Source organism: Neofelis nebulosa, chromosome 7, assembly GCF_028018385.1.
Source record: "Neofelis nebulosa isolate mNeoNeb1 chromosome 7, mNeoNeb1.pri, whole genome shotgun sequence".
Classification (NCBI taxonomy): domain Eukaryota; kingdom Metazoa; phylum Chordata; class Mammalia; order Carnivora; family Felidae; genus Neofelis; species Neofelis nebulosa.
In genome coordinates this window covers 56,005,230-56,027,796 of record NC_080788.1, presented here as the reverse complement: position 1 = coordinate 56,027,796, position 22,567 = coordinate 56,005,230, and the positions used below count along the sequence as shown (strand labels likewise).

The window sequence follows — 22,567 nt, the reverse complement described above, 5'->3', positions numbered from 1 at the left end:
TTTATCAAACATTCAAATATGTGCATTGGAATTACAGCAAGAAGGGCATCATGAAACAAGGGATAATGATAATCTAAACTTTGTTTATCCGTACTTAAACTCTTATGCAATAAGGTCTTTTGCATCAAAAGTAGACACTAAATACAGTACTGATACAGCAGAATAAATACCTATGCAGATGGTTTTTGTTGGATCCAAAGTACTTTCAGAAGAACATTCACAAATAAAAGAGCCCGGGCTGTTCTTGCAGACGCCATTAATGCAAGGACTTGATTCACATTCATCAATGTCTAAAACAAAAAGAGGTCTACATTACTGCTAAAAACTAGTCTTGGGCATGAAGGAATATTTAAACTGTGGCCTCAATTGCTACTACATATTCTTTATTAGATAGTAAAGCTGGCCTAGATAGATTTTTTTTCTAGACTAGATGGAAAATCAAGAATAATAACTGAGGGGCGCCTGGGTGGCTCAGTTGGTTAGGCAACCGACTTCGGCTCAGGTCATGATCTCATAGTTTGTGGGTTTGAGCCGCGCATCAGGCTCTGTGCTGACAGCTCAGAACCTGGAGACTGCTTTGGATTCTGTGTCTCCCCCTCTCTCTACCCCTCCCCTGCTCATGCTCTGTGTCTCTCTGTCTCTCAATAATAAATAAACATTAAAGAAATTAAAAAAAAAGAATAGTAATTGAGCATATCTCTATAGCACAGAATCTGGCACATGGCTGAATGTTTTTATTCTGGAAATCTGGAGCAAATTTTAAGTGTGATCTCTGAATTACTAGCTATGTAATATTTTCTTCATGTCTTAAATGATGGCAAATAAAATGCCAAATGCAGGTAAGTACCATAGTAGCTTACAAAGTATATGCAACTGTCATTTGGGACCAAAGAATCTCAATTACAATGATATAATTGTCTAAAATAAAGGTGACTCTGGGACACCTGGGTGGCTTAGTTGGTTGAGCATCCAACTCTTGATTTTACCTCAGGTCATAATCCCAGGATTGTGGGATTGAGCCCCATGTTGGGCTCAGCATGGAACCTGCTTGGGATTCTCTCTCTCCTTCTGCCCCTCTACCCTTCTTGCTTGCTTGAATGAATGAATGAATGAATGAATAAATAAATAAATAAATAAATAAATATGACTCTAACTGATTTTCATGGTTTTCCAGTGGCATACCAAAAGACAATAAAGTACCTAATACAAGAATAAAAACATAGTTTACCTTCACAGGTTTTTAGGTCAGGTTTGTAGATAAATCCCTTGGGGCAGGTACAGACAAAACTTCCAGGAGTGTTTCTACACTGTCCATTGTCACAAAGCAGACTGTTCAACACACATTCATTAATATCTGCAAAACCAATGAACATGAACTTTTAGAGGGAGCTCATTCTTTGCATGCAATTTCTCTGCTTTTTATAGGTTAAATTTTTAAGGTCATATGAAATGATTAATTTAAGCAAGGAGGGAAAACTCCTCTACCACAGGTTTTTGCCTAACTTACCTAATTTGAGGAAAATAGGGGTTTCATCTGATTATTTATAGTAGGGATCTACAAAGTCTAAAGTCACCAGATACTGTTCAATTTACTTTCTTTAACAGGAAGAAACTTGGATTTGCTGGAAATCATTAATCTTTATACAACTGTTTCGTTGTGCCAGAATTAAAAGGACTAATCCTATTGATTTAAGGGACTAAATAAACATTTAGAAAGTATGGTCCAACTTTGATATGTGTTAGTTCTAGGATGGTTGTTTCTTCTTTAGAACAACTGAAATGGTCTCCGATTGTGTTTATAGAGTGTGAATCAATCTATAGAGTTTATAATTCTCATGAGGAGTTTAGACTTGAGATTCAGAGAGCTCAGAAAAATTCCTTACTTTCAGGTGAATAATAGGTCTGTCTCATGTAAAATCTAACTTTTGATATGTGTTACTCAGGTAATTTAGGAAGTGTGGAACTTCAAATGTTTGTTATATATAGTTTATAGTTATATATAGTTTAGTTGGCCTAAACTATATCACACAGACATAGAATAGGCTATATGTTCACAAGGAATTTTTTTTTTACACATCAACAAATTCTGCTTATATAATCATTTGACAATCTAGTAGCCCTAACATAAAGGATACACCAATTCAGTACTAGAAATCATCATAGGTTCACAGTGGTAAATATAAGTAAATTAGCAATATATTTATAAAGTACTTAAATTATAGAAAAATTAAGTATAAAGTTATATTATTGTATGAGCAAACAACATGGTGAGAAGTCTATCAAAATGATATAGGGAATGCTAACACTTCCCCAAAGAGTTAGTATTGCAATTCTTAAACTTTGATGATGCCAGAAGAATCTGGAACCTTATATCGAGGATTTTATGATTAAGATAAAAACCAGCCAGTCCCTGGAGGGGACGGCTGTGGTGGATTTTTGATTCTTAACTTTATATCTCTAAACATAATCTGAAATATGAACATACTTCTGACCTGACGATAATCAGTTCAACTTTGGAGTATATATTTAACTTGTTGACGAAGAATCCCTACGGCCTCCCAAACTCTCCCTTTTGCTTCCAATGGGGTGATTTTTTGGATGAAGCTAAAACATCTCTGTGTCTTTCTGGGCCTGCTCAAATAAATAATGATTTCTGTCTTCTGATGAAGAGAGGCTTTTACAGAAAAATTAAATTGTAAATCTAGTTTGAAAACACCATGTGTACTCAAATGACAACTGTACCCCAGAAAATAAGCCCTAAAATTAAGTGTGTGAGAGAGGAAGAATTCACTTCTCAAAAGTCATTGTAGACCACAAAGAGGGAAGGGCTAATTTGGGGACAGCAATAAAAGTTAGGGAAAGAAAAAGAAATCCGTAGTTGAAAGAAGAGGGTTTTGTGATAACTATACAGCTCCCCTGAAGACCTCCTATCCTCATTTTTTTATGTACTAGTTTAGCCTGAAACTAAGATGAAAGGTGATTTAAAGGGGGGCAGAGAAGAAGCTTTTATTTACTGTTACTTCTTTTTATGAGTGTGCAAGCCATGAGTGAAGAAGGACAGCAAGTGAAAAATACTCAAGTAAGATTTCTCCTTCTTCGAAAATAATTGCTACCTCTACTTTGCCCATTATGACATTACAGGCAGGCCTAACAACAAAGACATCTATTAGATGCGATATTCTTTTTTTTTTTTTTTTTTTTTTTTTTAACATTTTTTATTTATTTTTGGGACAGAGAGAGACAGAGCATGAACGGGGGAGGGGCAGAGAGAGAGGGAGACACAGAATCAGAAACAGGCTCCAGGCTCCGAGCCATCAGCCCAGAGCCTGACGCGGGGCTCGAACTCACAGACCGCGAGATCGTGACCTGGCTGAAGTCGGACGCTTAACCGACTGCGCCACCCAGGCGCCCCTAGATGCGATATTCTGCTTCAACCTGCACACTGTACATTGCATGACAGAAACTACTCTTGCCATGTTGCATCCTTTAAGAAGTTACAAAATGTTTACAAAAATAAACATTATTTATGCTGAATAGAAGTACAGGGAAGAAGAAGAGAAGGCTAGAGTGTGTGGGGAATAGGTGACCTGCAGAGAGCCAGAGGGGGCAAAATGGTTGAGGGCTTGTTTTGGGACATTTAGAGTTAGCCTTCCTCTCTGTTCTATCTCTAGAGTCCCTCTCTTTTCTTTGTACACAGAGCCCTAGTCTCACAGATAGAGCCATGATCTCACAGTATCAAAACAAACTGGGGTAAAGAGATTCCTGAAAGGAGACAGAAATACACAGTTAGGTTGGAGGAGCTTTGAAAAGAATGTGTACAATGGCAAGAGGTCAGGGGACAACTTACGGATATTTCAGAGGTGGTCATTTTTAATAGTTCAACATAGCATAGTAAGCTGTTAAAAAACTACTTAATTGACATGGCCATTTTTCTCAGCCCAGGGGAATACAGTTCTATATAATGTAATTTATTCCTCTTAAAGTTCAGGCACTGTTTGTCTAATCAAAGGCAACAAGTTTCTTGGTAGGGGTCCAAGTATTTCAGCAAGCTCCTCAACACCAAGAGGATGTGCAGTGGTAAAGTAAGGAACCATGGCAAGTAAAATTGCTTGTTACCCAGGGACAAATAGGAGGAGGAACTTTCTTTTCTTGGGTCAACTAATGGTTGTCTGGGAGACAGCTGAGTTCAGTACCTGGCAAGTAGTTAATACTTGATTGATCATGTGTTGAAAGAATGAAAAGAAAGTCATTTTTGTTTATTTCAATCTGCAGCATCTCGAAATTATTGCATGTTCCATTAACTGACCACCTTAGAGCAGTACTTTTCAAACTCTACCACTAAAATACCACCAGGGCAGAAGACAGTAAGTTCTAACACCGAAGACCCAAATGGCTTTTAGAGAGTAAAAATATAATTGAGGCCCCCCTTTTATCCTTATTAAAGCCTATTACTTTTCATCCTACTCCACGGAAGTATTTTTTTTTTATGTAAAATGTGTTTTGCTTTCAGATAAAAAGGATGCACCATCTTACATTTTGGTTTCAGTACACTCTGGCATATTCCCATGAGAATAAATACTCTGGTGTTAGAAGCTCAACTTCAGGAAACCTGCAGTATTATGTCACTACACTACAGAATGGACAGTACATTTTAGAAAATACTAGTCTAGGCAACTGAAGAAAGTTGAAAAAATAATGGTGCCCATGTTGACCATTTTCTTCCCAACCAAAGGTGTTCTTTTTGTTTGTTTTGTTTTGTTTTCTTAGTTACTGGCTGGTACCTTCATTAAAATTTGTTAAAGCATCAAAAGTGGTGTTTGCTAAACATAACAGAGAACAGTTATTACTGAAAATAAGCTGGATTTTCTTTGATTGAATCTAATAAGTGGTTGGGAGAAGAGTTGTTTCTCTTGGTAAAAATAGGGATGCCTTTGTAGACACAAGAGAACGGCTCACAATCTGTATTTTCTACATCTAAGGAGCTTCTCTTTTTTGGAGTGAACATGACACATGACTACTTATAAATTATCAGGATTCAGCTATGTAAATTTCAGTTAATCGAGACATGTATGTGTCATGCTGACACCCAAAGTGAAGATCACCCATTTGCTCAGTCCTAAAGCTACTCAAAAGCAGTTCCCTGCAAGCAACAAAAAAAGGAACGCATGATGCATGAAATGTCTTAGAAAACAGGTGAATCTTCTTACCAACACAATTTTTCCCAGTTGAATCCACTTCATATCCTGAATTGCATATGCATTTGTAGGTCCCACGGAGATTTTCACAAATTCCATTTGGGCAGATATCTGGATCTAATGCACATTCATTTATATCTGCACCACCAAAAAGAGTTCAATATCAATAACATTCTAAAGCAAAGGTCAAAGAACTGTCAAAAAAATAACATTACAATAAATGTAAAAACCTTAGGACCTGGTGAAAATCAAGTTTCACTTTGATGAGAAAGCTTGATCACTTCTTGCCACTACAAGATATTCTGAATAAAATCTTCCTTCCACCAGTCCTTGTGAGGAACTTGGCATTTGAGCTGGAACTACAAGATTACCAATCCTTAATCAGGCTAAGGGAGAGCCCCTGGACTTCTGCTGGTTCAAACATCAAGATGGAAAAGTGGATCCGCCACACAGCCCAAGTCCCTACAATTGGTCTCCCTGCTGCCAGCCCATCCCTCTTCAATGTACCTTCTACGATGCCACCAGACTTAGCTTAAAAATGAGATGACTGTGTCATTCTCATGGTTCAAGCTTTTGTAGGTTCAAAAATATCTTCAAGATTAAATTAAAATATGAGCTCTGTTTATTTACTTCTTCCATGAACATACAATGCCCTTTTGCTCTGTGTCAGGAATGTCTGGAGCCAGGACTATTCATTGGTGCAAAGCCCATTCAAATGCCACCTGTTCTGGAAAAGCCTCTGCTGCCCTGTTCAGATAAGGCTGGGTCCTCCATCTTCTGTGTGCTCACAGACTAAGAAGAGCTCTATAATCAAGGGTGATGCACAATGACAGTGAATATCTAGTCTCAAATCTTGGTCCTAACTCTTCTATAAGCTAGGGTTGACATTTTTTCTTTCTCCAGGTTTCTATCACAACTTTTTTATTCCCAACTATTTATTATAAATTTCTTTACTACTCTCTTTCCCCCAAATATCTCCTCCCCACCTTTATCCACACATAATGATGAAATTAACCAAGAGGATAAACTGACAATCAATTCGGTCTACTTTTTTTCAGAACTTTCCTGAATCAAATCATTTAGTTTTATATCAATAAAATAATCCCTTCATCTTTCTTGTCACCTGTTTTTGCGCTTTGTGCCAACTCTCCCTTTTAACTTCAATTCTTTTACGGTATCTATATTTTTCTGGTTCTATCTCCCACACTTAAATGAAATATTTCATACTCTTCCAACTTAGTTAATTGCTATCGCTGCTTGCTACAAAATGTAAGACGGCTCCCTACTGACATCTTATAATGACTGAACACTTGACAGTTCAAAATGTGAATGGCCAACGATTAAATTGAGCCCATAACCCTGAACTGTGCTTGATAATGCAAGAGCCAGAGGAGGACCAGACTGCCTCTTCTCATGAATGAGCGACCACAGTCATTGTATCTCAACTGCAGTCCTCATCAACCACCCTAAGAGAGCACCCAGTCTTCAGTACTGAGCCCAACACCCAAACCCAACAATCCCAGGACCCACTGTGCCATAATTACTCTGCCACTGGGGGCTTCCAGGAGTCCCAGGTACAGTGATGGCCAGAGAGGGGGCCAGACCTCCCCAGTCTGGTGTAAAGGGACCAACTGGAAACCCACAGGAAAGCCCAGTGCTGCTTCTGCACATGCTTATGGTAGCAAATTTCAAACAAGTCCTTACCACTGCCTGCTGATGTCATTCCTGGCCCACTGCTGCAGAGTGCCTGATATTCCGCTGCAATAAATTAACAGATAGTAAATGATTCCCTTGTTTGCAGAACAGGTCAATCTGCACTTGGCTTTGCACACATCATTTCCTGCTAAGTGAGTAGAACTGAAATAAAGTGGTACCGGAAAAGGAGGCATCTCCCAAGGGAGTCACTGGTACACCATGCTCCCATTTTAAAGGCTCCTCATCACTATGGAAAACAAGTTTTAAGGATATAGGCAAGTTACAGCAAGGCCTTGTGCAAAGCGCTTTCGGAAAAGGTGTTTTTCCTATAATTTGATTTTGTCCACCAGGGAACACTTCACACTTATAGTGAAATGTGCCTGTTAAAGTGTGGTTTCTTAACTGTTAATAAAACTTTCTCCCACCATCTTGGGAATAATTTTGTTTCTTAGTACAAACTTTTTTTTTTTAATACAATCAAGTTCTTAACATTTTCTCATTTCTCTCTTCAAATTCTCTAGTCTGCACTCACAAGAAAAACAAAGCCTCTACACTTGTATTTAAGTGTATTTTTAAAGTAAATATTCATCAGGATACTGTATGATAAATCTATAGGCAAAGTACTGCATAATGTTAAAACTGAGATCTTACTAAGAAATTGAAGAATACAGAATATGTACCCAAATTTGTGATGGAATCAGATTTCTACTTAAAACTGATGCAATGTTTTACATATAATTCCAATAATATTCAGAGGAGCATGAGAGTGAACGATGAAAATGGAGACCTAACTGGAATCGTACTTTATCCAAGGAAAACAAACTGAAGTGTCCCCTTAGCTGCCCACAGTTTCTAGCAACACAGAGTCTCCAGGCCAAATGCAAATCATTTGTGGGCTGAAGTGGCACAAGAACTGGATATTAGGGAGGGGCCTTTTTACACAGGCCTACAGCACCTCGCTGCTGATGCAAATAGCTCTTATACTTCCGCATGCTAGAAAATTCTATTCCTGATGACAGTGGATGCAAATGAACTACACAGATTTTAAAAATGAAGGTTGAATCCTTCAGAGCCTCTGCCTTCCTACAAATGTAAACTTGAGAAAAGTGGTGAAATCCCTTAATTTTTAAATCATGCTAAATGGGACCAAAAAAGGAACAACTGGGAAAGTGGCTGCCGTTGTGTGTTTGCAAGCCTGGGACTGAAAGCAAAAAGAAATGCATTGTCATTATCTTCTCATGTCAGCAATTAATTAAAACGCTTTTGAAATAACTGTAAGTAACAAAGTAGGAAAAACAATATCATGTCAGTTTTACAAAAAGCAGTTTTACAGTTAGTGCTAAATTAGCTGATGCTTGGCCTAAATAGAAGCAAATTCTTTTCATTGTTCTTTTCCATTTGGGGAGAATCTGGTACTTGCACTGTCCTCTGCAGTCAGTGAATTCAGGTCTACGTAGGTTTGAATGCTGATGACAATGCTTGCTGTTGGGGGTCTTGGAAGCAAGCCCTTTCCCTCTTAGTTTCCTCTTCTATAAGTTTCCTCTTCTACAAATTGGAGATAAGGATACCAAAGCCACATGGCAGTTCTATGCATTTACTAGGAGAACATGTAAGGTGTTGAACACAGCTCCTGGCATGGCTCATGCATTTCATAAATGATAGGTGTTGCAGAGCTAACTCAGTGTTGTGCTATGGAGGCACTGGTATGGGGACATATGAGAAAATTCCCAAACTTCCACTTCTCTGGGTTTAACTGACTGATCCCTGTGAGGAGTAAATATTCAGCAGTCAGTGAGAAATATCTTAATATAGAGCCTTACTTGGCTTTCTTCCAGAGCACAAAGATGGACGTTAGATGTGATGAGGTTGGAGTTTCTCATTAAATTGACTAAAGAAGGAATCTTCTGAATATTTTCAGTACCTTTTAAAATCTCCCCTCTCTCTTGAAATGAGGGATACTGTCCATTTAGGTCCTTCATGATTTGGCATTTTCATCTACCAAAGACGTGGAGAAACCAAACTGAACGAAACCACTTCCACATGTGGACCTCTTCTGTGCAAGTGTGTTGAAATAGAAAACAGAAGCTAGCGGCGCTGGGCTTCAAGTTTAACTCATCTTAAGCTTTACTTCTTAAAGAAATCTGGTCTCTTTTAGTCATCTTTTTATAAGATTACTTCATTTTCCTGGGTATCATAAGAATTCTTTGGAGATGTACTAAGTCCAGAGGAAAATGTAAAAACAAAGAACTGTATGCACCAAGGGTCCTAGATTCTAAGTTTGGTTCTTCCACATATTGAAGACAGGAACAAATCACCTATACCCCTGTGCACCAGTTTTCATGACACTCGTCTATCTTGTAAATTCCAAGTATGTAAGAAAAGTACTTCGAAAAGTTAAAGTAACATACAGCAAGCAGGGTAGTATTAATGATATACAACTATAAAGTTACAGGGATGTTTGTTAGATAGAATTATATTTTATGCTGAGGAGGGCACCTTTTGGGATGAGCACTGGGTGTTGTATGGAAACCAATTTGACAGTAAATTTCATATATTAAAAAATAAAAAATAAAAAATAAATAAAAAATAAATAAAAAATAAATAAAAAAAAAGAATTATATTTTATGCTATATAATTGAAGTATTATTATTGTAGGCATGAACTGAACTAATTGCTAATCACATATAAAATGGTAATCTGTGATGTAATCGGCCAGAATAAAGCTTTATTTCTTAACTGTCCTTACCCATTTCTTTTAAAGTTTTCCAGTTAACATTCTCTAACTTCTCATATTTTAATTTCTTCTAACTCCCTAATTTCAAATATCACTTTCAAAATGGCAGATGTTTAAATATTGTGAGTTAATCTTTAATTGACTATATCCCTAATTTCAAATATCACTTTCAAAATGGCAGATGTTTAAATATTGTGAGTTAATCTTTAATTGACTATGTATAGGTCAGAAATGAACTAACTGGATCTTAGATGTAAACCAACCAATCAAAGCTATTTGTTTTCAGTATTAGATCTACCTTTATTTTAGGACATTAAAAGTAAATGTCAAGCTACCTTAAAATTGTGTCCAAATGTTGACAGTTTATTGCTTTAGTTTCAATAAACTATTTTTGCCTTATAAATAAAAATAATTTACAACCGGAAAGGATCTTCTGGATTACCTAAAATAATTCATTTTGTAGATGAAGAAACTAAGAATCCATTTCGATATTATTCTATTTTACAATTCTGCATACTATTGCAAGCTATCTTAAATCCTTTTGAAAGTAGGTGAGAAAAATTCCTAAATAAATAAAAATCTACAAAGAACTAAACCCCCCAGTTAAGCAATTTGTCTGCCTGTGGATGGGGAGAATTCTGAGTCACCAACCAGTTTTCTTTTCATTATGCCGTGTCACTTCAAATTGAGAAAAATACTTTTTTCCCTAGGGTTGAATAAAATCATTTAGGAAAGGCACACCTAAATCAACATGAGGGATTTGAACAAAATTCACACATGGCCTTTTGGAAAAAAGTTGGAAATATTCAGATAATCTGAAAATTATTTACTTTTACACTCTGTAAAATTCTGCTTTTATAATAGTTCCTGCAAAATGCAAACATTATGAAACTACTTTAGAAAACAAGGCAAGCGGGTGGTTCCGGAAGATGGCGGCGTAGGAGGACGCTGGGCTCACCGCGCGTCCTGCTGATCACTTAGATTCCACCTACACCTGCCTAAAGAACCCAGAAAACCGCCAGAGGATTAGCAGAACGGAGTCTCCGGAGCCAAGCGCAGACAAGAGGCCCACGGAAGAGGGTAGGAAGGGCGGCGAGGCGGTGCGCGCTCCACGGACTGGCGGGAGGGAGCTGGGGCGGAGGGGCGGCTCGCCGGCCAGGCAGAGCCCCCGAGTCGGGCTGGCAAAAGCGGAGGGGCCGGACGGACTGTGTTCCGACAGCAAGCGCGACTTAGCGTCTGGGAGGTCAGAAGTTAACAGCTCTGCTCAGAAAGCGGGAAGGCTGGAGGACAAAGGGAGGGAGAGCTGCTGAGCCCCCGGACGGCAGAGCTCAGCTTGGCGGGGAACAAAGGCGCTCGCCAGCGCCATCTCCCCCACCCATCCCCCAGCCAAAATCCCAAAGAGAACCAGTTCCTGCCAGGGAACTTGCTCGCTCCGCGCAAACACCCAACTCTGTGCTTCTGCGGAGCCAAACCTCCGGCAGCGGATCTGACTCCCTCCCGCTGCCACAGGGCCCCTCCTGAAGTGGATCACCTAAGGAGAAGCGAGCTAAGCCTGCCCCTCCCGCCCCCGTGCACCTTGCCTACCCACCCCAGCTAATACGCCAGCTCCCCAGCACCACAAGCCTGGCAGTGTGCAAGTAGACCAGACGGGCCACACCACCCCACAGTGAATCCCGCCCCTAGGAGAGGGGAAGAGAAGGCACACACCAGTCTGACTGTGGCCCCAGCGGTGGGCTGGGGGCAGACATCAGGTCGGACTGCGGCCCCGCCCACCAACTCCAGTTATACACCACAGCACGGGGGAAGTGCCCTGCGGGTCCTCACCACTCCAGGGACTGTCCAAAATGACCAAACGGAAGAATTCCCCTCAGAAGAATCTCCAGGAAATAACAACAGCTAATGAACTGATCAAAAAGGATTTAAATAATATAACAGAAAGTGAATTTAGAATAATAGTCATAAAATTAATCGCTGGGCTTGAAAACAGTATACAGGACAGCAGAGAATCTCTTGCCACAGAGATCAAGGGACTAAGGAACAGTCACGAGGAGCTGAAAAACGCTTTAAACGAAATGCAAAACAAAATGGAAACCACGACGGCTCGGATTGAAGAGGCAGAGGAGAGAATAGGTGAACTAGAAGATAAAGTTATGGAGAAAGAGGAAGCTGAAAGAAAGAGATAAAAAAATCCAGGAGTATGAGGGGAAAATTAGAGAACTAAGTGATACACTAAAAAGAAATAATATAAGCATAATTGGTATTCCAGAGGAGGAAGAGAGAGGGAAAGGTGCTGAAGGGGTACTTGAAGAAATTATAGCTGAGAACTTCCCTGAACTGGGGAAAGAAAAAGGCATTGAAATCCAAGAGGCACAGAGAACTCCCTTCAGACGTAACTTGAATCGATCTTCTGCACGACATATCATAGTGAAACTGGCAAAATACAAGGATAAAGAGAAAATTCTGAAAGCAGCAAGGGATAAACATGCCCTCACATATAAAGGGAGACCTATAAGACTCGTGACTGATCTCTCCTTTGAAACTTGGCAGGCCAGAAAGGCTTGGCACGATATCTTCAGTGTGCTAAACAGAAAAAATATGCAGCCGAGAATCCTTTATCCAGCAAGTCTGTCATTTAGAATAGAAGGAGAGATAAAGGTCTTCCCAAACAAACAAAAACTGAAGGAATTTGTCACCACGAAACCAGCCCTACAAGAGATCCTAAGGGGGATCCTGTGAGACAAACTACCAGAGACATCACTACAAGCATAAAACATACAGACATCACAATGACTCTAAACCCATATCTTTCTATAATAACACTGAATGTAAATGGATTAAATGCGCCAACCAAAAGACATAGGGTATCAGAATGGATAAAAAAACAAGACCCATCTATTTGCTGTCTACAAGAGACTCATTTTAGATCTGAGGACACCTTTAGATTGAGAGTGAGGGGATGGAGAACTATTTATCATGCTACTGGAAGCCAAAAGAAAGCTGGAGTAGCCATACTTATATCAGACAAACTAGACTTTAAATTAAAGGCTGTAACAAGAGATGAAGAAGGGCATTATATAATAATTACAGGGTCTATCCATCAGGAAGAGCTAACAATTATAAATGTCTATGCGCCAAATACCGGAGCCCCCAGATATATAAAACAGTTACTCATAAACATAAGCAACCTTATTGATAAGAATGTGGTCATTGCAGGGGACTTTAACACACCACTTACAGAAATGGATAGATCATCTAGACACACAGTCAATAAAGAAACAAGGGCCCTGAATGATACATTGGATCAGATGGACTTGACAGATATATTTAGAACTCTGCATCCCAAAGCAACAGAATATACTTTCTTCTCGAGTGCACATGGAACATTCTCCAAGATAGATCATATACTGGGTCACAAAACAGCCCTTCATAAGTTTACAAGAATTGAAATTATACCATGCATACTTTCAGACCACAATGCTATGAAGCTTGAAATCAACCACAGGAAAAAGTCTGGAAAACCTCTAAAAGCATGGAGGTTAAAGAACACCCTACTAACGAATGAGTGGGTCAACCAGGCAATTAGAGAAGAAATTAAAAAATATATGGAAACAAACGAAAATGAAAATACAACAATCCAAACGCTTTGGGACGCAGCGAAGGCAGTCCTGAGAGGAAAATACATTGCAATCCAGGCCTATCTCAAGAAACAAGAAAAATCCCAAATACAAAATCTAACAGCACACCTAAAGGAAATAGAGGCAGAACAGCAAAGGCAGCCTAAACCCAGCAGAAGAAGAGAAATCATAAAGATCAGAGCAGAAATAAACAATATAGAATCTAAAAAAACTGTAGAGCAGATCAACGAAACCAAGAGTTGGTTTTTTGAAAAAATAAACAAAATTGACAAACCTCTAGCCAGGCTTCTCAAAAAGAAAAGGGAGATGACCCAAATAGATAAAATCATGAATGAAAATGGAATTATTACAACCAATCCCTCAGAGATACAAACAATTATCAGGGAATACTATGAAAAATTATATGCCAACAAATTGGACAACCTGGAAGAAATGGACAAATTCCTAAACACCCACACTCTTCCAAAACTCAATCAGGAGGAAATAGAAAGCTTGAACAGACCCATAACCAGCAAAGAAATTGAATCGGTTATCAAAAATCTCCCAACAAATAAGAGTCCAGGACCAGATGGCTTCCCAGGGGAGTTCTACCAGACATTTAAAGCAGAGATAATACCTATCCTTCTCAAGCTATTCCAAGAAATAGAAAGGGAAGGAAAACTTCCAGACTCATTCTATGAAGCCAGTATTACTTTGATTCCTAAACCAGACAGAGACCCAGTAAAAAAAGAGAACTACAGGCCAATATCCCTGATGAATATGGATGCAAAAATTCTCAATAAGATACTAGCAAATCGAATTCAACAGCATATAAAAAGAATTATTCACCATGATCAAGTGGGATTCATTCCTGGGATGCAGGGCTGGTTCAACATTCGCAAATCGATCAACGTGATACATCACATTAACAAAAAAAAAGACAAGAACCATATGATCCTGTCAATCGATGCAGAAAAGGCCTTTGACAAAATCCAGCACCCTTTCTTAATAAAAACCCTTGAGAAAGTCGGGATAGAAGGAACATACTTAAAGATCATAAAAGCCATTTATGAAAAGCCCACAGCTAACATCATCCTCAATGGGGAAAAACTGAGAGCTTTTTCCCTGAGATCAGGAACACGACAGGGATGCCCACTCTCACCGCTGTTGTTTAATATAGTGCTGGAAGTTCTAGCATCAGCAATCAGACAACAAAAGGAAATCAAAGGCATCCAAATTGGCAAAGATGAAGTCAAGCTTTCGCTTTTTGCAGATGACATGATATTATACATGGAAAATCCGATAGACTCCACCAAAAGTCTGCTAGAACTGATACATGAATTCAGCAAAGTTGCCGGATACAAAATCAATGTACAGAAATCAGTTGCATTCTTATACACTAACAATGAAGCAACAGAAAGACAAATAAAGAAACTGATCCCATTCACAATTGCACCAAGAAGCATAAAATACCTAGGAATAAATCTAACCAAAGATGTAAAAGATCTGTATGCTGAAAACTATAGAAAGCTTATGCAGGTAATTGAAGAAGATATAAAGAAATGGAAAGACATTCCCTGCTCATGGATTGGAAGAATAAATATTGTCAAAATGTCAATACTACCCAAAGCTATCTACACATTCAATGCAATCCCAATCAAAATTGCACCAGCATTCTTCTCGAAACTAGAACAAGCAATCCTAAAATTCATATGGAACCACAAAAGGCCCCGAATAGCCAAAGTAATTTTGAAGAAGAAGACCAAAGCAGGAGGCATCACAATCCCAGACTTTAGCCTCTACTACAAAGCTGTCATCATCAAGACAGCATGGTATTGGCATAAAAACAGACACATAGACCAATGGAATCGAATAGAAACCCCAGAACTAGACCCACAAACGTATGGCCAACTCATTTTTGACAAAGCAGGAAAGAACATCCAATGGAAAAAAGACAGTCTCTTTAACAAATGGTGCTGGGAGAACTGGACAGCAACATGCAGAAGGTTGAAACTAGACCACTTTCTCACACCATTCACAAAAATAAACTCAAAATGGATAAAGGACCTGAATGTGAGACAGGAAACCATCAAAACCTTAGAGGAGAAAGCAGGAAAAGACCTCTCTGACCTCAGCCGTAGCAATCTCTTACTCGGCACATCCCCAAAGGCAAGGGAATTAAAAGCAAAAGTGAATTACTGGGACCTTATGAAGATAAAAAGCTTCTGCACAGCAAAGGAAACAACCAACAAAACTAAAAGGCAACCAATGGAATGGGAAAAGATATTTGCAAATGTCACATCGGACAAAGGGCTAGTATCCAAAATCTATAAAGAGCTCATCAAACTCCACACCCGAAAAACAAATAACCCAGTGAAGAAATGGGCAGAAAACATGAATAGACACTTCTCTAAAGAAGACATCCGGATGGCCAACAGGCACATGAAAAGATGTTCAACGTCGCTCCTCATCAGGGAAATACAAATCAAAACCACACTCAGATACCACCTCACGCCAGTCAGAGTGGCCAAAATGAAGAAATCAGGAGACTATAGATGCTGGAGAGGATGTGGAGAGACGGGCACCCTCTTGCACTGTTGGTGGGAATGCAAATTGGTGCAGCCGCTCTGGAAAGCAGTGTGGAGGTTCCTCAAAAAATTAAAAATAGACCTACCCTATGACCCAGCAATAGCACTGCTAGGAATTTATCCAAGGGATACAGAAGTACTGATGCATAGGGGCACTTGTACCCCAATGTTTATAGCAGCACTCTCAACAATCGCCAAATTATGGAAAGAGCCTAAATGTCCATCAACTGATGAATGGATAAAGAAATTGTGGTTTATATACACAATGGAATACTACGTGGCAATGAGAAAGAATGAAATATGGCCTTTTGTAGCAACGTGGATGGAACTGGAGAGTGTGATGCTAAGTGAAATAAGCCATACAGAGAAAGACAGATACCATATGGTTTCACTCTTATGTGGATCCTGAGAAACGTAACAGAAACCCATGGGGGAGGGGAAGGGGAAAAAAAAAAAAAAAAAGAGGTTAGAGTGGGAGAGAGCCAAAGCATAAGAGACTGTTAAAAACTGAGAACAAACTGAGGGTTGATGGGGGGTGGGAGGGAGGGCAGGGTGGGTGATGGGTATTGAGGAGGGCACCTTTTGGGATGAGCACTGGGTGTTGTATGGAAACCAATTTGACAGTAAATTTCATATATTAAAAAATAAAAAAAAAAAAAAAAAAAAAAAAAAAAAAAAAAAGAAAACAAGGCAAGCTGCATGAATTCCAAAGAGCGTGAGTATTATTAAGGTGGAGGGGTTGGGATCGGGATTCCAAACGTGCTGCCTGTTCCCAATGACCATTAGGATTGGGTGAATAATGTGTGATCAGACCCTGAGTAGCCCTGTCAAGACCCCAGGAAGGTATGTGATGTATCTGGAGAGCATAACATAATCTCTCTCCGTGTTTGCCATAAATGCAAAGATTGCAGATGGTGGCAGAAGGCTGGGAGGATGGGGGCATCTCCATGACACCACATACCTGAATTCTGCGCAGGACACGGTTGGCAAGGTTCCCCAAATGCATACTCGGTGCTGGCACAGCAGCATTCAGATTTAGTAACGGCACCAAACAAGGGTTTGACACACTGGCCTCTCTTGTATCCACCGTAGCATGTGCTCCGCATGTGTGTGTCTAAACAGGAAGAGGCATCTGTCATCACACTATCGCTTCCAATAACCCCCCAGGTCAAAGTTGAAGCTGGCTTTATTTAGCCATTGTCCCTGTTCTAACGCACAGAAAATGCCTCTGTTCTTAGGTCTCAACAGAAAGAGACAAACCCACACAAACTGCATTCAGCTTCCAAGCACTGGAAACCAGTTGTCAGACTCTTTCAGTTTTCTAGGGACTATCATGGCGTACCCAACAGTGAGACTCTTAAGTGCTGAGATTATATCTCATTCATTTCTGTCTTCCCTAGACCTGCACAGAGAAGGAGCTTAATACAGGTTAAGTTAATGATGGGTGACCAGTGACTCCCCTTATGATAAATAAGATCTTTATTAGAAGTATGGTCTACCTCAAAATAAACATGCAATTATTGAATATTTGAATTAAATGTACTTTCAAAACGGAGGAACTTTAATCTATAGAAGGTTCATTATACAAATCTCTGGACATTGGCTTACTAAGTAGTGTCATCTTTACCAACAGGGAGGGAGGTTCCAGCTATGCCCAATTCTCTCCCAATTCAAAGGGTTTACTGACTGCCATTCTTAAAAATAATTTGGGTAAAATTCATATCCATTTCTCAATAAATTTCAAACTTTTTATAAAGCCGCACAAAAATATTACATAAATTTCCTGATTATCCATATCCTCCTTTGTATTCTATACTTCCCTTTGGACATTTAATTCTCTACCTGAAAATGTTCACTATGAGATAATGAGCATATATAGGCCAATTTCAAAGACCACTGTCAACAATGGAAGGTTGGAGAAAATTGAGGACATCTACATGATTAGAAAAGAAAAGGGGGAAGGAGAGGTGGGGATTCCCCTGGTTTTCATTTATGTCAGTTCATCTTTCTATCTCCTAAATTAATATCCAGCTTATGCAAGAAGAGAACTGATATTGTTGGTTTGTTCCCCCACAAGTATTAATTATGTCATATCTGTTACAGTAGAGTGCATTTGTCATTGGTGGGATTTATTGATCCACGGAGGGTGGATCTCTACCATCCATCTAGTCATGGCATTATCTTACCAACACACACACGACCATCCAGACCCACGGCCAGTCCAGGAAAGCATTCACATCTGTAGGAGCCATCAGTATTGACGCAGCGTCCATTCATGCAGATGCCAGGTGTTTCACACTCATTAATGTCTGTGGTGGGGAAAAGCACTTATTAAAAATGGAGTGACATTTACATGAAACCACAACATGTCTACAATTCTTTTACAACACTTGAAAATGGGGAAGATAGAAAATTACATGCAGCACCAACAATAAAAGCTCAGTGAGATGCATTTCATTGCCCTTTGAAAGAACAGTAACAAAAATTGACACCGACTATGTGAGCTTTTTTTTTTTAACCACAGGAAAAGCCATTTCAACAATACTCTCCTGAGATTTTTTTAAATCCAAAATAAGAATCACAAAGGCAAAAACAGAATTGAAGAAAGGAGGAAAGTGAAGCTAAAAGACAAAGGTCCTGGTGGAACGTTTCACATGGCAGTTCTTCTAGGACTGTCAGAAATCTGGCTTGATAATGGACTGCAACTTTGACCTGGGCGGGAAGCTTCTCTGTTTAGCATCCAACACTCAGACTGGCGTCCATTCCAGTATCACTCACATCTTAGCACTCTGAGATGACTAGCATGGCATTAAGAGATACAGAACTAAAACCCTGATGGAACACTATAGAAAAGAAACAGAAAAGGAATATAGAAGATTTTGGTGGCCATTTCTGGCCAACAATAGCACTAAGCCATTGGAGCTCAGCAGAGAAAAATCTTTCTAAGTATTACATATATTTTATAGTATCATATGTATATATTTAGGGAGGTATGGTAAAATACTTTATTGGGCACATACTAATAATAGCAAAGATTTTTCCCCTTTAATATGGGGAAGGAGAAGTGGTACCAAAATTGTGTTTTGGAAAACATGTAACACGTAGAAGCAAGTCATTTTATAACAACTCCTTTTATAATATACAGCTAGTGTATGTAGCTATTTCCTTTTTCTGACCTTAAAAAGGCAAACTGAGACTGAAACACCTCTACATTTTACTTAGCTTGTGTTATTTGGCACAAGATATATTCAGATGGTCCAAGATTCCGTGTACAGATTGTATTTTAAAACAGCAGTTATATTTAAATACATGAAGTTGAATTGGTTCAGTTATTCAGGTCACCTTTTTGTTCAAGCTGAGATCTACAGTAAAACGGTGACAGCTATAGCCTGCAAAGTGACACAAAGGCTTTTTAATGAGGACAACAGATGTTACACGGACCGAGAGGGTCTGTGGCCCAAACTTTCAGAGAGTGATCGGGGAGGACATGCTGTTCATCAGATTAGTTAACTGTAGAGATTAAATTAGCATTGTTTATTCTAGATTTGGATAGTCATATCTTTGTGGCCTCAGAACTAAATACTCAGCTCTAAGAGAAAATCTTATCCAACGATGTCAAGAGAAAAGCTACAGAAAAGAAGAAATTCACCATACAAGAAATTTTTCTTTTTTCTTTATTCTAGTTTCTATTTCTAGTTTGAATATTCCAAATACTTTACTGGTTGCAAACATTTGCAAAACCTAGTTTCATCTATGAAGTCATAGTGTCTTCTGAAATAATTACATCAGCATTATCTATTGGCCATACCTCATACTGAGAAGTTGTGGCCGGGGTCACTGGCAGCCTATAGGCACTGAAAATACATTTTAGTGTGCTCTGTGGATTAGCAAAAGGAGTATGTGTTCTTGTAAAAGGTCTTCACACAAAGGGGCTTTCACATGTCCTTCTGTTATTTTGTTTGGAAGCCTAATTCCAAATATTCCAGCAACCATTCCCTTCCCCTTTCTTTTTCACTTGTACAGCACTTAATCTGCACAATTTGGCACTTTGTTGTATTCTGTTTTACATTGTAGAATATTTCTATGTGTTGGTCTTGTCTTCCAAACTATATGTTCCTCACAGCACAAGGCTCAAAAGTACAGAAACCTATTTCCCATTTCAAATTTTAAAAATTCAGATGTTTTCTCTTGCTATGAAGACAGATTTGCACAATATTAAGAACCACTGAGGTGAAGGTCATGGAGAATGTAGGTAAACAACCAAGGGATAGAAGCTCTTTTAAGCCTAGGGAAAATGCACATCTTGCCAACGACTTAATACAAGGCTTTCTTCCATAACACCTTTACCAAAGCTGTCTGTCTACCAGAGGGATCTGGAGAAGAGGCATCATAGGACTTTATCTGCTTTCTCAATCTTGAATAGCTTGACACTCAGCACTTCTCCACCTGAAACTATGAGCTGAAGGCTTTGAGTGCAGCATGTTCACAGATTTTCTGGATGTTTGGATATGAGGTTCCTTGAGAAGTATGGTTTCAATGCGGATCTTGGACCCAAGTGCAATGATCACTCATCCCTGACCATGTAAGGCAAGAGACACTAAGCACAAATTTATTTTGATGACTCTTCTTAGAACCTGAATTTTCAATAGTACAAATAAAAATCTTCATTTTTGTGGGGCACCTGAGTGGCTCAGTTCGTTGAGCATCCGACTTCAGCTCAAGTCATGATCTTGCAGTTTGTGAGTTTGAGCCCCACATTGGACTCTGTGCTGACAGCTCAGAGCCTAGAGTCTGCTTCGGATTCTGTGTCTCCCTCTCTCTCTGACCTTCCCCCACTCACGCTCTGTCTCTGTCTCTCAAAAATGAATAAACGTTAAAAAAAATACTTTAAAAAATCTTCATTTTTGTTTCCATACCTAGAGCAATGAGATTATTTCAAGAGCTACAGAGCTAAACAATGGCTCTTGGTTTTAGTTTATTTCTTCTGCTTAATCCTATTTCCCTTTATGCGGATGTGACTTGATAACACCTAAATAAGTCGTCCATCAAAAACTTTGTTTCTTAAGATAATCTGAAAGAAACTATGGAGAAGAGATCAATGCAATAAGAGTATACATTATTGTGTTCAGGTGAAGTTGTGTAAGAGGTGGCAAATGACAGCCATCGAAAAACCTAATTACCATTTATTTCCCAACTCCAAGTTAGAAGAATAACTCAGCTTATTTACAAGGTTGCTCATATTTGTTGGTGGACCTACTGTTAATTCAGCTTCTCATTCATTTGCAGTGTAGCCTTTCAGGTTCCTTTGGAAGATCTCAAATACCCTTTCTGAAATAAGAACAGCCATCTTAAGCATAAACTATAGCTCTCTGGATGGCGGGACTTAAGAAGGATGTCCACTTAGGTTTCTCAAGCCAGAGTTAGGAATACTTTAAATGGGAAGAATCAAGAAGGAAAAGTGGTACCTCTAAGCAATATAGAAAGGAAAAAAAGCAGGAGAAGGATATGATTTACAGCACAAACCTTTGCAATAACGCCCATCTGATGCCAGCTGAAACCCAGGTTTGCAAATACATTTAAAACTGCCATCTTCATTGATACACATTCCATTAAGGCACATGTTCCTTATGCTGCATTCGTCCATATCTGACAAAATACAGAGGATGCATTTTCTTATGACCAGAAGAGTAAGCTTACAGAAGCCAACCTGAGTCAATAGAATTCTTTTCCTTCACATTTCTTTTGTTTTTTGTTATTGTAGTCTAAGGCTAATTTTCTTTATGGCGTACAAGAAGGGCCATGTAAAATACGTATTCTTAAGTTCTCAATTTTTGACATATTCATGAAAATTATAGGGCTAAATTTATTTTCTGACATACTATATATATACTGAATGTACACACATATACATGTACATAGATTTGAAATTCATATATAATAACATATATAAAACTTCATGAATGTATGTGTGTATATATATATGTACATATATGTATATGTATATATATGTGTGTATATATATACACACACATATATATACATATACATATATATATGAATTTGACTCAATGGAAGCTACCAGGACTTTTTAAAAAAAATATCAGTTTACAAACTGAAAAGTGTATTAACAATCTTATGGCTATATTTACTTCAGAGATACTAATTCTAATATATTGAAAAATAAAAACAAAAAGCAAAACTAAGAATGATGGAACTTGAAATGTATTTTGTTCACCTCCTGATTTCTTATAAAGCAGAAACCAGAAGACAGCTTAAAGTCTGAAGCAGTTTTAAATAGAGGAAGGAAAAAAATATATTTTTAAAATACAAGACTCGACTATGGAGTATAGCTATGTTAGTTAACCTTTAGGATTTGTTGATCATAAGGTTATTTCTCTAAATTAATCAAAATGTTATTTTATTTAATACTACAGCTGTCTTGGGGGGAGGTACTTGCTCTTCTAGACATGGTGTGTTTTCACTTACAGGCTTTAGTCAGGCCAATGTAATTTATGATTTTTTTTCTTTTTTTTTAAACAGGATTCTATCCCAACCGAGAATTCTGGCATTAAGTCTTTGAGTTGAATCACTGAGATAATATTCTGCCAAAAATGTTTCTAAGAACAATTTTGAAATTCTTTTAATGTATGAATAGATTCTTGGGATCTTTCCCAAAGATGTTGGGAAAGACGATAAGAAGCATTCTTCATTTTTTGCTAAAGGTCTAAGTAGTGGAAACTC

General features: G+C 38.6%; 1 protein-coding gene across 2 annotated transcripts in view; it reads right to left on the bottom strand.

Annotated features, from left to right (window-relative positions):
- FBN1 (fibrillin 1) overlaps positions 1-22,567 on the bottom strand; it is a 240,096-nt gene that overhangs the window by 83,636 nt on the left and 133,893 nt on the right. For both annotated transcript variants that reach the window (XM_058737818.1, XM_058737821.1), the window contains exons 14-20: positions 21,350-21,472; positions 18,013-18,135; positions 16,788-16,940; positions 6,900-6,953; positions 5,208-5,333; positions 1,229-1,354; positions 171-290 (exon numbers count right to left, since the gene is read on the bottom strand). In XM_058737818.1, coding sequence (XP_058593801.1) covers positions 171-290; positions 1,229-1,354; positions 5,208-5,333; positions 6,900-6,953; positions 16,788-16,940; positions 18,013-18,135; positions 21,350-21,472 — 825 coding nt within the window. The remainder of the gene's footprint in view (positions 1-170; positions 291-1,228; positions 1,355-5,207; positions 5,334-6,899; positions 6,954-16,787; positions 16,941-18,012; positions 18,136-21,349; positions 21,473-22,567) is intronic.